Raw genomic sequence first — 17589 nt, forward strand, 5'->3', positions numbered from 1 at the left:
AAAACAAAAACATGCATAACCGAAACGTTAAAGGAAGCATTCTGGTTTCTATCAGTGTTGACCAATCACGTTCAAGCAGGCTTGGTTGAATGCAGGAAACAGAGAGCATTGGCAGAAATGCATTCTGGGAACGTAATTGCTAGCCATGGTACGAAATGACTTGCATCCATTATTGATCACCACTGATCCCGTTCAGGGTCGGGGGGTGGAGCCCAATATAACCAATATAATACCAAAATACACTCGTTTCCACTGGATTGTTTTCTTTTGGTGTGCATTTCCTTATGTAGAAATAATGGGACGACCAACTACAATTTGTTGTTCAAATTGTACAATAATGACTTTAACTTTGAACTGAAAAATGCAACACAGTCTATATATATGTGTGTATATATTTTTTTTGTTACCGCTGAATGCTTGATATAATACCAGCGCTGCAAAACGCACGTCAGCATATCAAACAGGCATAAAAGCAGAATCAAAGCGCTGTGCCTCTGCTGTGCCCTCATCATTTTCTCAGTGTATGGATGATATGAAAATTCATTTTAAAGTGTTGGTATTACTGGAAGTAGAGAGGGGGGGAAAGGAGTGAAGGAAACCTGGAGGGTCGCCAGTTCCGTTAGACGACACAGAATCAGAGTCCCGTTGTAGTGATGAAGGTCGGCCAATAACGAGGGATCCATTCCAGCCTGATAGATGTTGGCACAAACAACTGTTTGTTCAAAGTGTGTATAAACAGCTTGGTGCTAAAGTGCTAAATGCATATTTGTAGAGGCGTGACAAGTATCGAGTTTACACTTGAAGGAGATAATGTGGTTTCACAGAATCGAGATGATACGCTTGAACATATCGAACCTTTCACAACGCTGAAAAAGGGTTGAAATTAATTTTTAACTCAACCGGACATTTTTGACTGATACGAGACCGGTTTCCAGCCCTCCTGTGTGCCGACGGTTGCTGCCGTTTCTTCTTGGTTGAATATATATTGTTTGCTATGCATTTATATGAGATCTTAAGTTGACATAACAGAGCAAAATGTATAGGATGGGAAGGGACATATATTGAGTTTGGGTGCTGTATAATTTTGTTTCTATTTTGCCTTTATTTGAACCGTGACACAAATTGTGTTTTATTTTCACTGAGACCAAAAAAACATAGACACCAAAGGTAAAGGGAAAACGTCATGCAGTTAGTTTTATTGGAGGCACTGTACATTATATTTTTGTTCCATATGTCAGATTAGGTTACTTTTATGATTCAATGGCACCGCCCTCACCTGAGATACAGCACCACTGGTTGTTGATGCACACTGTGGAGTGGAGGTTTGTGATCCACCAGAAGACCAAATAGATTCAAGCAGAGTCCAGTATCGGACCCGATACCCGATACTGGTATTGGCATTAGTGAACTTTATATGTCAGATGTCAGATATTTCATAAGAAAGATGGGGAGAGGTCGATAAGTGGGAGCAGATCGGCCGGCGGACGCTGAATGTTGCTGGTGAGCCACACATGGTCTCTGACAGACTCCCTCCTCCTCTAACGTTACAGCTGTCAGGTTGAGCGGCGATGAGCTCCTCATAATCAGTACGAAGCTGCATCCTCCAGTTAGTTCTCATGGTGAATAAACAATGTCAGGCAAATACATATTAGCCTGGATGGATAATAAAATACCACTATAGTATGAGTTATTGCAGTTAACAGTACTTGAGCTTCACCAATCTGATTAAAAAGAACTCTGGTTATCAATCAAACAACAACATTTAAATGTTGAAGCTAATTGACATTTATTTATTATATGAATATAGAGTATAAGCAGTTTCCATCGTAAAGGAAATCATTATTACAAAAATATAATAAATTCGAAAAATAACACAATCCCAAATAAGAAAATGTTGCGTAACCGAGTTTAAGAAGAAATTTCTTCTTAAGAATGTTTGAGGAATGAGCATAAAGACAACGTCTGGGAAGCAGGTGAACTTGTTGGCCATGGGGAGCCATCAAAAGAGGGGTAAACATACTTTCTTGTCAATTCGTATACAATTGCACATCCCCATAATGTAAATCATTACATTTAAGGGTGAAGACTAGATTTAAGGTGGAAGGTAAGGTTAGGTTAGGTTTAATCAAGGTTAGGATAAGGGTCGGGAAAAGGCGAGGAACTCAATGTCACAAAAACAACTCCCTCTGTGTGTGTGGACGAGCCGTGACAGTAATAATAAGTTGTGCAAACAAGATAACAAGTTTTGTGAATAAGATAACACCTTGTACGAACAAGAAATAAACCTGTAGGGGGAGAAAAGTAATATCTTGTACAAACATGATAACTTTTGGGGAACAAGATAAGGTGTGGGCGAAGCAATCACAAACAAGGCAGTCGTTGGATACACCATCGTTATTCGGAGCACCTCAGGGCCTCCATACTAATTGCAGCCTCGTAATACTCTTTCCCTCCCTACATGTTTTGGCTGTTCATGAGCTCGGGTTATATGTAGAAGTATAATGCAGAGTGCCTCTCAGCTTCCTTTTACTACCAGAGTTAGAGGACCTATTCAATATTAATTCAACGCCCGCAGCAACACTGAATATAAACATTTTTGTGCAACTCCAATTTCACCTCCCTTCCTCTCAGTGCTGTTTTTCCTCCCTTGTGCGGAATCAAACGATCAGAAACAGCTTCGCCTCTCACATCGGCTTATTGGCCGCGCTGCCCTCTGCTCTGCCATATCTGGCCCGGCACGAAATGACATCGGCGGCTCGGCCCGGGCTCCAACCAAAGCTATCTGTTTCGTCCAGGGCTCTCAGCTCACGCGCTGGCCAGCTGCTTACTCCATAATGAGTGGATGTGTAGCACTCGGAGCACGCTGGATGAGGCCCAGAGTCATTGTCTATCCATTCCCCTGCTACGGCAGCGTGCTGGTGTCACGCTCACTCTCTTTGACTTTGGAATTACGGCGAGGATTTAGACTTAGCTGGCAGGAAGGGGGGCTGCTGGATAAGACGGATTTATTTCACCTCATCTGGAAAATGTCTCCTCTGCCATACGACCACTCCAGTGGCTCTTTATCCTGCCGGTGGGGGCAGTGGACATTACGTTTGTTCACTGAGCTGTGGCAGACTTGTTTATTTTTATTGGTGGGATATTGTCAGCGCCACTTGTTCCATGGAAATGTCAAAGGTTTAGACCCAGACACAGAAATCCATCACCCTGTGCTCTCAGTGAGAGTAACGCACTGTGTCAACCGAAGAGGGGAGTAGGAGATGAGATTTACCTGGCCTTTAAGGGCCATAAACCTCTCAGAATATTATATATACACTTACTTTCCATTACTTATTTGCAGGCGAGGTTTTGCAGATGGATCCCAGTGAAATGCTGGAATGAATGAATAAAAGTCAAAGATGGCCCCCGAGCCCCGAAACCTTCGTTTTAATATGCAGCAGCGGTTCTGGATCATTTAAACGAGACATATGTTGATATTTGTTTTAATGAATATGAAACTAATTTGCATAATCTTACTAATAACACTAATACGCCTGGTGGTGTTAAAGAAATGTCAATAATTGTTGGACTGGTGTTTGTACACAAGCCTCATTTCCTCCCAGTTAGCCAGAAGTGGGCAAACATCCACCCTGAGTTCCTTGTATGCATGTCCATACTATATATTCTATACTATACACTATACACTATATACGATACACTATACACACTATATACGATACACTATACACGATACTCTATATACGATACACTTTAAACTATACAATACACTATACACTATATACGATACACTAAACACAATATACGATACACTATACACGATACACTAAACACGATATACGATACACTATACACTATATACGATACACTATACACTATATACGATACACTATACACGATACACGATACACTATATACGATACACTATATACGATACACTAAACACAATATACAATACACTATACACTATATACGATACACTATACACGATACACTAAACACAATATACGATACACTATACACTATATACGATACACTATACACGATACACTATACACTATATACGATACACTAAACACAATATACGATACACTATACACTATATACGATACACTATACACGATACACTATACACTATATACGATACACTATACACTATATACGATACACTAAACACTAAACACAATATACGATACACTATACACGATACACTATACACGATACACTATACACTATATACGATACACTAAACACAATATACGATACACTATACACTATATACGATACACTAAACACAATATACGATACACTATACACTATATACGATACACTATACACTATACACTATATACGATACACTAAACACAATATATGATACACGATACACTATACACGATACACTATACACTATATACGATACACTATACACTATATACGATACACTATACACTATATACGATACACTATACACTATATACGATACACTTTAAACTATACAATATACTATACACTATATACGATACACTATACACTATGTACGATACACTATATACGATAGACTATACACTATATACGATACACTTTGAACTATACGATACACTATACACTTTATACCATGTACGATACACTATACTTCAGGAGCCTCCGGACCAGAACCACCCGGTTCCGGAATAGCTTCTTCCCAACAGCTGTCACTCTCCTGAACTCTGCCTCCTGACACACTCTTATCATGTAACCTCATCTGTTCATATTATATACTGTATATACTATGTATATATTGTTACATTGCTTAATCTCCATGCACTACTGTACATATACGCTAGCTAATTTATATTGTATACACTTATTATATTTATAACCTGTAAATACCCTAATTCCATATTATCACCTGTTTGTAACCATTCAACCGTTGCAATAGCATTTACATATGTCAATACTGTATATTCTATATTCTATATTTTTATTATTACTGCTAAAGCATTTTTGGTTGGATGCAATCTTCTTTTCGTTGCCGTGTACCTGTGACTTGTGCAATGACAATCAAATTTAATCTAATCTAAAAAAATAATCTATACACTATATACGATACACTATACACTATATACAATACACTATATACGATACACTATACACTATATACACGATACACTATACACTATATACACGATACACTATACACGATACACTATACACTATATAAGATACACTATACATTATATACGAGAATTATCAGTGGTTCATTTTTAGCACTGATATTGAAACAAATGTCTTCGTTTTTTGGTTTACATAAAAAATCCAAAGTTTTATTCTTCCTGGAAAACAAAATGTGACTCATACATGACGTCCATCAATCAATCAATCAATCCTCAACGTTTAATGGCACAGAGCTCGAGAAGGGTGTGACCTCATCTTTTCAACTATCCAATCAAATTCTGTTTTGTAAACCATCTCCACACAGAAGCAGGATACTCTTGAAATGCTGTTTCAGCTCATGTAGGAACTATTTTCTTTACACTGAACTACAGCCGCAAATCGTATTCCCAAGGAAGCGTGTATCTGCTAGCCCTCTGCTAGCTCACCTAGCATCATCTAGTTCCGTTATATTGGAGAGAAGGCAGCCATCTCTTTGCTCGATAGCTCCAACACTCGGCAACTCACACTGATAAATAGAAGTGGAAAAATATTTTGATTTTGAGACGGGCTGTCCCTATAATATTCATATAATACCTGTGTTCCTTTGACTCACCCTTGAGTTCAAACTTAGCTTTCTCTAAAAGCAAAAGTAACATTATCTTCAAAGCAATTGTGGCTTAAGTTGTCTGCCGAATCATCCCATACACTCCTCCTGTAGTTTTCCAACTTTAAAGCTGAGGTCCATTATGCTGAATCCTGTGCTCTTGGAAAGAACAAAGTGCAGAGGGAAGCCTGAAGCTCTTCATTAAACGGGATGTAACACAAGTAATCCTCAGAAACAAAAAGAAACAATCACAACAATACAACAAAAAAGACTTGAGCACCTGAAGGGAAATAGGGGCAGATGTTTATTTGCTAATAAGAGGAATGCATATATATATATAAAAAAAATAAAAGAGCCAATGCGTTCATACAGTTTTTTAAAGGGGGGGTTGTTAGGAGCTCTGTGGGATGGAGAGGCATTCTAGCATTACAGACAACACCGCTCTGAGCTGGTTGGTTTGACACAAGATAAGCAGCATCTGTTTAACTGGGAGTCCTCGAGCTGTTTACCAGCGAACTCCACTCATTTAGCAGCTCGCTGGGGGCGAAACAGGAAGTAAGGCTGCTGATTTTCCAATGCCGCTGCCCCGGCTGCTTTGTTCCACCAGTAAACTAACAAACCAGAATGAAGCCTCATCCACCAGGTGCCTATTCAAGAGCAAGCCATCTGAATGGCACTTCAAAGGATGCTCTGACAAGTGTTTTTAGACACAAATATCACCCCTGCCTCGGTGTTGAGCTGCTGGTCATTTGGGTTTGCCAATGGGCTTTGTAGAGAGACGAACAAGAACTTCTAGTGTGTTCCAGAAGTGACCAAAAAACAGTCAAATCACAAAGGGGATATGAGCAATCCCCCATTCAAATCAACGACAGACAGTTTATGATTATGTACCATTGCCATAGCAACCATAGCGGGCCACTTCCGTATAAAGTAAACAAGTGCAATGTAATTTTGCTGACTGGTAGATGCAGATTGCTTGATAGATGGATGTTACGATACTACTGGTCTATAATGGTTTCTACTAGCTGATGAAGGTACGCGTCATACTTTGACAGCAATGAGTCGTGTGCATCGTCTGGTTGGGACAACAAGGTTGTTTACGGGTCCTCGGCTGTTGTTGCCAGCAGGAATAAAAACTCCTCCCGTTGGGTGTGAGCCGTAGTCACCGTAGTCTCATCCCACCTCTGGAAACCACTAACGCAGAGCTGATGGATGAACGTAGCCCGGAGAGAAAACGCTCTCTCTCTCTCGCCACCAAATGACTTATTTATACAAGCCATATGGTTTCTCTGCGTTCTGTGTGTTTGCTTTGTTTCCTCTGAAGAGGAACCCAGTGTGCGGCTGACATCCTGTCTGCGACAAGATAGAGTCAAACGTTTCCTTCCTCAACGCTAATGTTATTAGCCGACGTGTCTGGGGAGCGTGACACACTTCTCACAACGCGGGCCCAGTTTTATCAATCAGGGGCTTATAGCTGGATCCCCAAATGACAGAAAGTCTGCTTTAAGTTTACCCCTCCTCTGCTAAAACACAAGTACAAAGCTTCTCTACTGTCGCTTTTCTCCACTGCAGAGCACAAAAACACAGAGTTATTCTGAGGTATCCTGGTGAGAGAGATGTTTATTTGGATTATCACATCTCGGGAGGAAGCATGCCTCCCTCAGCCAATTTAGAATGTGCCCTGTAGGCCACAAATCTTTTGCAGAGTGGATAAGTTAATTAAGAACAGCAAAGGGATGATAACGGCCTTGTATTCCGCTCCGGCTATACAATAATTGCATTTCATACTCGGTATTTGTGGCAGGGGGTCATTGTGTATCGGAGGACGGCACTCCACGAAGATAAAGCCGCCTCATTATTGCACAAGGTCAGAGGAGAATAGAGCCGATTGACTGAGGAATCTCGCGAATGTCTCTGAAGCAGATGGACCTGACGTGTTCATTAACTGTGGCCGTGATTTGCTCGGTTTGCTCCATTTACATGTGTGGAACTAAAAAGAGAAGCTGGACAACAAAGTCACAGTTATAGTTAAGAGCTTATTAAAACTAGTGAGAGTGGAGGCCATAGAATAGGGCTAGAGGGGACATTGGACTGAGAGCGAGGAAACTGTATCCTTTACTGAAGTCTTCTCAGCCACATAAAAGAGGTGTGACACTCAGCTGGAATAGCCTCAAAGCATGGAGGGAAATGAAGTTATTTAAGTTGATCAAACAAGACATTTCATCTTGATATTACTCATGTTTTTAGGTTGAATATAGCTTACATTCAATTCAGACATTTACAAGTGCAACCACTGCAGACTCATTGATGTCATTAAACATGCTCTTATATTCAGAACTAACTTGCTGGCTGTATTTCATGTATCATGTATGTATGTATGTATATATATATATATACATATATATATATATATATATATATATATATATATATACACACACAATTCTATTTTGTCCTTTTTTTAATTTTCTATCTATTTTTTTTCAAGATCTGTGGAAGTTATTCTGCAGGCATGGCAGTTTAACGGTGGGTCATGTCATTAAATGATATTAAAACATTCTGATTAAAGCGAATGGGTTGTGGCTGGAGGAAAATATTAAAATGTTCTCTGCATTCACACACAATGAACAGCAGCACAATCCACTGATTATTACAGAAGCTAAGAGTTTAGTTCTGTTTCCTCCGTCACGTTTTTGATCTGGAGTTCTCAGTTGTCGTGAACACTGTTGTTGCTCCTTTGAAAGAGATCCTAAAACAGAACCGCTGACCCCCACCTCATATTTAATAGACGTTGCTTCCGGCAAGAAAGGAAGCGAGGAGGCACGTTGGCATATTGAAGAGCGCCCCGCGACACGTCGACTATCGAGGCCATCGGTAAAATCATCGCAGGATGAGGCTTCTGTTGGCTTATAAACGTGGCACCTTCATTTGGGAGTTTCCTAATTTATTAAATAGGAAACAGAGTGTAATTTAATCTAATGTATCATATATGTATTCATATAATGTCATGTATCTCACAGAGACTGGGGGTTTGTTTCAGGCTGCATGGTTAAGTGAGGCTGCTGACTGCATCCAGGGGGGATTTTTCATTTTTTAAACAAGATACTCAAACCCAGAAAAGAAACGGAGAGATGAAAACAGATGAAACAAGGTGAGGTTTACAATATATGATATAGGATGAAACAAGGAGGGGAATCTCTGCTCTTGAACATTTGTTTCACCTCGGTTTTAAATCTCTCTAGGAATAGTAAACACATCCCCTCGATCTTAGTGCCCAATACAGTCTCACAGAAAATCTAAAACAGTCCCAGAATGTAGTGATTTGTACCGTTGCTAACTGAGGGAGGTAAGTTCTCTGTATTGATTTGGATTTTCAAAATAACTCTGCACCATAGCGAGTATTTGTTGTAATTGGTCCGGGAAACAAGGATGAAACTGGAGTTGTACATGAACCAAACAATCCCTGAGCTCAGTCAATTATCTTCATGCCAAACTGAACTTAATCCCTGGAAGATTCAGACGGTTCGGCTGTTTCCTCACAAAGAAAGGATGAGTTCTCCCTCCGATAAGGTTTCTCAACGTCAGAGATTTCCTCAATTAAACAGAAGGAGATTCATCCCCAACTTAACGTCTTTCCAGCCCTTCTAGCCAACATTAGAAGACATTGAGCTGTTGCTTTGATTACCTTCATTATACGTCCCGGTTGGCATAAAGGTTGACGAGGGAGCAGTTGTTGCTCTATCACTTATTTCTTTACAGCATTCTTTTTTTTTTATTCCCAAAGACAATGAAGTCTAGTTCTAGTAATTACTTGCTTTTGTGACAATTCTGTCCCTGTTGTAAACTTACTAGAAATATATGGAGATATGTAAACATTATGTGAAACGTTATATCACATCTCCCTGACTGATACTTTGGATGACAATAGCAGAATGTATTTATCTATTGGCATCTTAAGCAGTGTGTAGTGCCACTTCGGCAGGAAATGATCTTTTAACTATTTTAACAAATACTGAGCTCCGAGCCCCCAGTAACCAATAACTCTCTATTAAACACTAATACATAGTGGTATTTCCTCTTAAATCCCCATATATTATATTATTACAAGGTGAAATTTCAACTTTATTGCATTCCTTAGCACAGCTTTTGACTTCCTAACCTCTCTTTCTGCTGTTCCCCCGGAGGCTCAATCCCCCCCGTTTTACATCCCACATGATGGAATTTTAGAATCCATCCACTATGTATCAGATTAATAGGCCATTGTTTAGGAAAAACTTCATGGCTGGGCTTAAAATAACTACATACAGTGAGGTTTAGGCAAGAAAATGTTATCTCTTTCAATATTTAGTACCACGTCACACGTGGATGCATTTCATTTGTGTGTCCACCACAGAAAAGGATCCTAATTAACTTTCCATTAGCATGTTTTGTGCTGAGTCACACAAGAAAGAAAAAAAAAATAACAATTTGGTTCTCAGTACATGAGAACAATAGATTGCATTTTGTGATTATTCCACTACTGGGTTGAGAGTTCACTTGCTTAAAAACGGTTTTGTCCAATGAAAATCCCATCTGTCCACTCAATCCCTTCGTGGAGAGGGATGTAAACATTTCACTACTTTGGCTCGATGCTCAGCACACACAGCTGTGGCCGTGGAGGAAGGAATTATTCCTGATTAATATATTTCCACATGTTAAAGAGCTTGAGCTGACATGGTTTCTATCCCGAAACACATATCGACGTATAAGCAGCTGTGTGTGTGTGTGTGTGTGTGTGTGTGTGTGTGTGTGTGTGTAACACACTGCCTCTGTGTTGTAGAGAACGGATCTTATTATGGAAATCAACATGTAGTAAGCCCTGAGCTTTCATTGGTATTGGCAGAAGGAACACATTAGTATGGAGGACGGAGGGCCGACGGTATTCTCATACCTGCTGCAGGGAGAGTAAAGAGACCGGCTTCCCCTTCAATTACTGTACCTCTTCCAGTGAATTCAATCAGACTGGAATTGACATAAAAGCCTGCTCCATATCTTCTCATGTAAACGTTAATATTAAGGAGTAAAGCGAGGCACTCAGGCCTGACGGGGCTCTGTGTCTGTTGGAAGCAATTGTATGCTAAAAAGGTTCATGGCAGCAGTTTTCAAATGTGATGCTATATCAAGGAATGCAGTTTTAATGTCCTGAGTTCAGAGTTTTAGGAAAAAATATTTTGGAGTAAAATTTATAGAGGCAAAATCACGGCCCCTCAGTTTAACCTCAATGGAACTTTATTTTAGCTAGTCAAATTGGAAATTTAATAGATCGTTTTGCAAGTCAAGAGTCTCAGTTTGTCGTATAACTAAAGTTTTGTGCAGTTATGACATTGGGTACCTTTAAAAAACGTTGGGATGTTGAATTTGAAGAAATGTAAATAGAATCTGTGCGTGTCCATACTCACCTGTATTGATGGTAAGAGTCAAGATCAGGCAGCCCGGCCTCCAAACTGTGAAGACTTCCTGAAATATAAGGTCTGGGCGCCCTCTAGAGGCACTGAAAGGTACTTTCCTATTAAGGCACACACACTCATACATACCCTTCCTTCCAAATGAAGGCACAAACAATCCATATTAATGCAGTCCAATAAAACGCACCACGAACAAATGCAGCCTCCAAACTGAAGCCAGTCGAGTCAACGCCTCTCTGATAAAGTGTTTCATTGTTGCTGAGCTTTTCTCATTCAGAGTCAGGATTCTGAGAAACTCGATTAGGGAAAAGCAAACACACAGATTCAACTAATTCCTCGGCAGCGGAAAAAATAAAAGTTTCTACACTTTTAATGTTTGTTTGCAATCCGACAGTAGACACAAAGATTAACAATAAGAGAAAGAAGAATAAGATGATGATGATGATGCTGATGATGAAGAAAATAATTATTTGACCTCCAGTGAGTCTACAACCAAGTACACATGGTGGGTATTTTCCATCATCTTAAAATCCACCTGCCTGCTGGTGGATTACTGCTGAATGATTGGTTTTGAATGATGGTATTAGGGTGAGGGTTATTTAAAAAAAAGAAAATAAATAAACATGTGGGGATTAAAAGATTAAGCTGATTCCAGGATTTTTAGAGCCAATATGTTCAAATTGTTCGAGGCCGGCAGAAACATTTAGGGGAAATATAACTGAACACTTTTATGATTAAATGAAATCCAAAGAACAAGACATACCCATCCAATATGGCAAACGTCAGCTGAATTGAATTAATCTCATTCATAAAGTTGTTAACATGTGTATATGTTGTCAATAACAAGTTGTTGTTTATAAAACGTATATCTCTTCCAAATGGCTTGTTTACCTCATTAAAATCATATGATGTGATGCAGAATTTGCAATAAATGGTCAGTAATGTTCATTTACGCATAAATGTGCTCTTCTTATAGATGCGGCCTATTGATATATATAAATATATAAAGCTGTTTATAAAGATTTACATCAGTAGGAGTATTGAGAGATGGACCAACACATTGCCAGGCGTATTTGACCAAGTAAGCCGTTTTCCTCTTATCACGACTCAGTGAATTCACTCAAAGTGAAAGCCAGAACCTTCTCCGCGACCTCCTCTCTCTTCATCCCTCTTGATCCTCCTCCTCCTTCTTCACCTGAGGGGAATAACTCGGAGGATCAACATAATCACAGCTCAAACACCATGTGTCACTTTCAGCAGCACAGTGGAAATTATCATTGCTTCCCCCACACTGAGAAGTGCTGCTGGCATTCAGCATTACACTCTCATCAGTCCTTGTACTATTGGTTCAGCACATCAAAGCTAATTCACTCTAACACTGTGGCTTTAATTAAGCAGACGTACTGTAACTTTATGCAAGTATTGCAACAACCATAGATTGGATGCTCCTAACATACAATATGCTGTATATATATGTAGTTATAGCATATCATAGTACATCTTCAGGAGAACACTCTTGTCCTCTACAAGTCTGCCTCCAGTAGTTTTCAAAGCACAACACATACAAACAGCAGCAAAATATAATTATTTCTGAAAGAAAATCATTATGATATTAAGTTGTTTTTTAATAGCTGGGGAAAAAAGAAAGAAAAAAAAGAAAAGCTTTGAGAATAACTACTGAATTGGAAGACACAGTATGGAAGCCCATTTCTGCCAGAAAAAAATACATTTAACATTTTAAAATACCAAAAAGAAATACGTAAGTCCAAATTATGAGATAGAAAGTCAAGATGTTTAAATACCAAATTAAATTCCTCTGTTTTGTAAGATAATATATGTTAAAACTACTTGTAACAGCTCATTATAGAGAGGCTAAGTCACGCCTTTTCCGGTGTTCCCATGGGACCTTATAGCTTTATAGCTAAAGTGTAAGCTCATCCTTTCACTTGTTGGCTGGTCGCTGGATGAAACACATCAAATAAGATCAGGTTATATTTGTGATGGAACAAGGTTGTGTGGGTGACATGAATTTCACACTAAATGAATTGATACTATGAGAAACACACAATAAACAGACTTTTTTTATGTGCAGAATTATTTTTTGAATGACAAACGTGTAGTTCATAGTGCAATTCAACGATCTTTGTTTTGTATTTTTTTGCCATTACCACCTTTCTTCGGTTTTCTTATTCGTGGCAGAGCTGGGCTTCCATACAGTGCATAGATACGTCATGATGCGGTTCAAAGTTCACGTAGAGGACCTAACTGCGCATGCGTTTACTATGGTGGCACTTACCAGCTGAGCTGAGGGAAGTTGTGAAATTATTATTGTAGTAAAGTTTTAACGTTAACAAGAGCAATGGGTTGTTAGCGCTGGGATTTGTATGACCTCGACACGGAGAGTGTATCGCACAGAGACAGAAGGAACATCATGACAGCTAACGAGGACCAGGAGGTATGAATGGGTGATGATGCAGTAGTAAGCTAGCTGTGGTTAGCGGCTAGCTGCTAGCTATTTGATACAAGCGAGACAGCTAGCATGTTAGTCGAGGTTGACGAGCCTTGCTGGCAGCTTCTCTGCTCGCTACTCTTGTCGGCTTCTATTAAACGTGAAAGAGCTCCGGCCCGAGTGTCAAAAGTGTGTCTCTTTGTTGAACCCCGATTAGCGTCGTTCATGACGGAGTAAATGTGACGCCAAACTCCATTCAAAAGGGTGCCAATTTAAGTCTGTTCATCCATAGAGAGGAACGAGGGCCACATGAACCATAAGTCAAAACAGTTTGTGGATGAAAAACGTCCTCGAATCCCTCCGGTGTACGTTACCTCTCACAACGGCACATGATAACGATTAAATAACGTGTTCACGAAACCATCTGTTACAGCGTGTAATGTTACAGTGGAAGTAGCAAGGCAGCAAATGGTCTTAGGAAGTGAAAGGTCAAAGTCTGGAGGGTAAAGATGTATGCCGATTTTAAAAATAGGTAATCTTTATGTCGGGAAAAGGTCTTGAGTCGTGGTTGTGTCCTGCATACACGTGTCACGTGTGATTTGCCATATTTCTGAATGGTGTTTGGTGCGCGGAGGCGATCAGGAGAAGCCGTCTCTGATGTAGTCTTACCTGCAGCTCTCTCTCTCTTCTTCTACCACAGATGGAGCTGGAGGCTCTTCGTTCCATCTATGAGGGGGACGAGTGTTTCAAGGAAATCACTTCCGTTTCCTTCCAGTTTCGGGTGAGTGCTTCCCCTGTGCTGCCCTATGTTCTGACCAAGCCTGTTTTAAAAAAAAAACATAACCTATGCCTCCCCAACACCCTGTTTCAACAGGATATACATCAAATTAAAGCAAGAAACTCTCAAAATGCTTTTTCCACTTGTACTTCATGACCTTTAAAATATAAAATATAAGGATTTATTTAATTGCAGTAGCTTGTTTGACATTGTAGTTTAATGCTCTACAACAGATAGGAGAACTCGAAGACACCAAGGCGTTCATCCTTGACCTCACGTGGCCTGAGACGTACCCTGAGACGGCCCCAGAAATCTCCCTCAATGCCTTTTTCAACAAAAGAATGTAAGTTGCAATCACAGTGCATTATCATTATAGTATTATCATTATGCATTAGGTTACAATGTAAGATGACATCATAATTAAGAGAACGCTTAGTGCCGTTTGCCGGTTCTTCTAATTCTTTTGAATGATTCTGATTTTTAAAAATGACCCAAAAGTGTAATTGAAATACAATTTGTGGGTTGTTGTTGGACGCATACTTTAAACCCTGGTCGTGTTGTTTCTTTCACGTTGATTTAATAACAGCTCTGCGGAGACGAAGCAGGAGATCCTGTTGAAGCTGGACGAGCAGGTGGAGGCTAACCTGGGCACCGCAATGATGTATACTCTGTTTGAGTGGGCCAAGGAGAACCAGGAGGCCCTCATGGAGAACCACAAGCCTATAGTCACTGCTGTGGTCAGTATGTTTTATCTAAATACAGTACGGTTTCAGGGTTCTGTGTCTTGGGTCCATCTTTTCTCTGGATTGGTGTCTTTTTTTCCTCCCCTAGAACAGGACAGTTATTGTATGATTGTGGACCAGATTCATTGGATAACATGACATTGATTATTTGTCATTGTTGCAGATATCCAGCAGTGAGGTGCCAGCAGCCAAGAAGAAGGAGAAGAAGGAGCAGCTGACGAAATCTCAGAAGAGGAGGATCATCAACAGAACAGGTACATCAGTCAGACTGTAGACACTGATATGACGGGGACGACCAGTGTGGTGCTCTGGTGTGGTGGTGCTATCAATGGGACTATAAAGACATCTGTGAAATGTGGTTTTCAAAAAAGTCAATAGTTTTGGATCTCTGCTGGAATTTAAAGTCAGTTGCGGTTGTGAATATATCTTCATGATTTCTGCTTTCAGATAACAAAGGGGAATTACCAAGAGGTTGGAACTGGGTTGACGTTATCAAAGTAGGTGCATTTTACTTTCCCTCCACAAGATGGTGCACTTATCCAGTTTTAAGCCTGCAGCGATGCTCACCGTGAACCTGTCCGTTTGTCTTTCTCCCCCTCCTCGTCTCTACTTGATCATCATCCAGCATGTAAGTGAAAACCGTCTGAATAAAAATGTCTTTGAGGTCCGTCACACGATGCCACGTCTCACTGGTTTCCTCTGTTTCTCCTGTTTCAGTTGAGTAGAACGGGAGGAAAAGATGATGAAATCTGAACTCACTGCAGCCTGTTGTTGCTGCCGCTGCTGCTGCTGCTGTCGTCTAGATGCCTTCACATCCTTCATCTTCAACACTCAACAATCAAAACTCAGCACGGCTGCTGTCACCCGGGGAACCAAAGCAGGCTGGAGGACTTCAGGACACACACACACACACACACACTTCCAGCCAACTGAGACTTTGAGCTGGAAGTGATTGGAAGCCCCCGCTGTGTTTAACGTGTTGGTGGAGCGCAGCCAGCTGAAGAGGAACACGTCATCAGGTTTTGTTCGTCATACACAGCAACCATTCTGCTCAGTCATCCATCGGGGTGGAGTGTGTTTTAAGATACTTGCTGTCACTGCCATGTTTTCAGTCTGATAAGAGGCCCAGCTGTCAGGCACCGGAGCTAAAAACGCTCTCAAAGGTCAATGTGTCAAAGGTCAGAGAAAATTTTAATAACACACAAAATGTCACCACTTTCTTTCCTTGAGAAATGTTTTTTCCCCTATGAATGGAAGAGCTTAATTTTTATAGATATATAAATAAAACCAAATTTGGTCTACTGCTTGTCTGGTATTGTAATTTGCTACTGGTTTGATTTCAGAGAACATTTTGAGCCCTTCACTTGCCGTAAGTCCACATTTCTGCAGAATTTGCCTGAGGGAATTACCCACGATTCATAGCGGTTTGACCAGGGAAAACCCAGGAGCATTAACATAAAGGTAAACAAAGAGGATGGTCTATTAAATTAACACATTAGCATTAAGGCTTGAAGATGGAGCTTAAAACACATGAACTCAGATGCTATTTTACAAATAAATGTGCGCCTCTGATTCCTGTGAAGACCTACTTTCCTATTTTATAAAGACGTGTGTTAGCTCCTGTGCTACTATGTGTTAGCTACCTTCAAAGTAAATTCTACAGAAGCACAAACCAGTAATACTGAGTATTGGTTAAAAGTAAAAATGTTTTTTTTAAATGGGTTAATTTGCCCACATTTTCACAATTCTAGGTTTAATGCTATGTGGGTGAGCAGACCCTGTAATGTGTATAAAAAAAAAAAGAAGAACCCCCCGCGTTGACAACCTGCTGTGTCGCTGCACTGGCCTCATTCAAATGAATGAGGGGCTGTGCTGAAGTCTAAACACAGACTCCTTTTCTCTCAGCTGTCGGGCTCAGCCGGTTGACTTCCTGCTGACTTGTCACATGAAAGGGAGGGAAATCGTTTACTGATATTCCTCTTCACAGTCTTTTAATTGGCTTCAAATATGATTTTAACAAGTTCTTTTAGAGGGGTTGAATAGCGTTTTTCTCAGTGTCACAGAGCTCAGTCTTCACAATGATTGTATTTAGGAAGCAGTCTTTTTTGACCAGCGGGTGTCACATGATGTGTGGATACGTCTTCGGCTGCTGCTGTATGTTGCCGTCTGCATGTCTGCCATATTGGAGAGGTGAGGTTCCTCTAGTAAACAAAGCATACTGGTCTCATACTGAAAACATTTAGCTGGTTCACATTCAACCTCAGGTCTGACACGACTGTGACAGTTGGAAGGTTGTACTCTTCATACATTTTATTATATATAAAAACAAAATTTAACTTATTGAGGCTGAAAAATTCATGAATAACACGTTTTATTATTTGTTTAGGCAATAATCATCTCGTTCTCAATCTTGTTAATTTAGTTGTATTGGTTGTTTGGCA

General features: G+C 40.1%; 1 protein-coding gene across 1 annotated transcript; it reads left to right on the plus strand.

Annotated features, from left to right (window-relative positions):
* Nucleotides 1-13443: 13443 nt before the first annotated feature.
* Nucleotides 13444-16449, plus strand: rwdd (RWD domain containing 4). The gene is made up of 7 exons (XM_084003151.1): nucleotides 13444-13633; nucleotides 14328-14408; nucleotides 14639-14748; nucleotides 14992-15142; nucleotides 15312-15402; nucleotides 15596-15776; nucleotides 15866-16449. Exons 1-6 carry the CDS (start codon nucleotides 13610-13612, stop codon nucleotides 15718-15720), a joined length of 582 nt encoding a protein of 193 aa, XP_083859277.1. The 5' UTR covers nucleotides 13444-13609; the 3' UTR covers nucleotides 15721-15776; nucleotides 15866-16449.
* The last annotated feature ends 1140 nt before the right edge of the window (nucleotides 16450-17589 follow it).

This window comes from Eutrigla gurnardus (assembly GCF_963514095.1).
Source record: "Eutrigla gurnardus genome assembly, chromosome: 23".
NCBI lineage: Eukaryota > Metazoa > Chordata > Actinopteri > Perciformes > Triglidae > Eutrigla > Eutrigla gurnardus.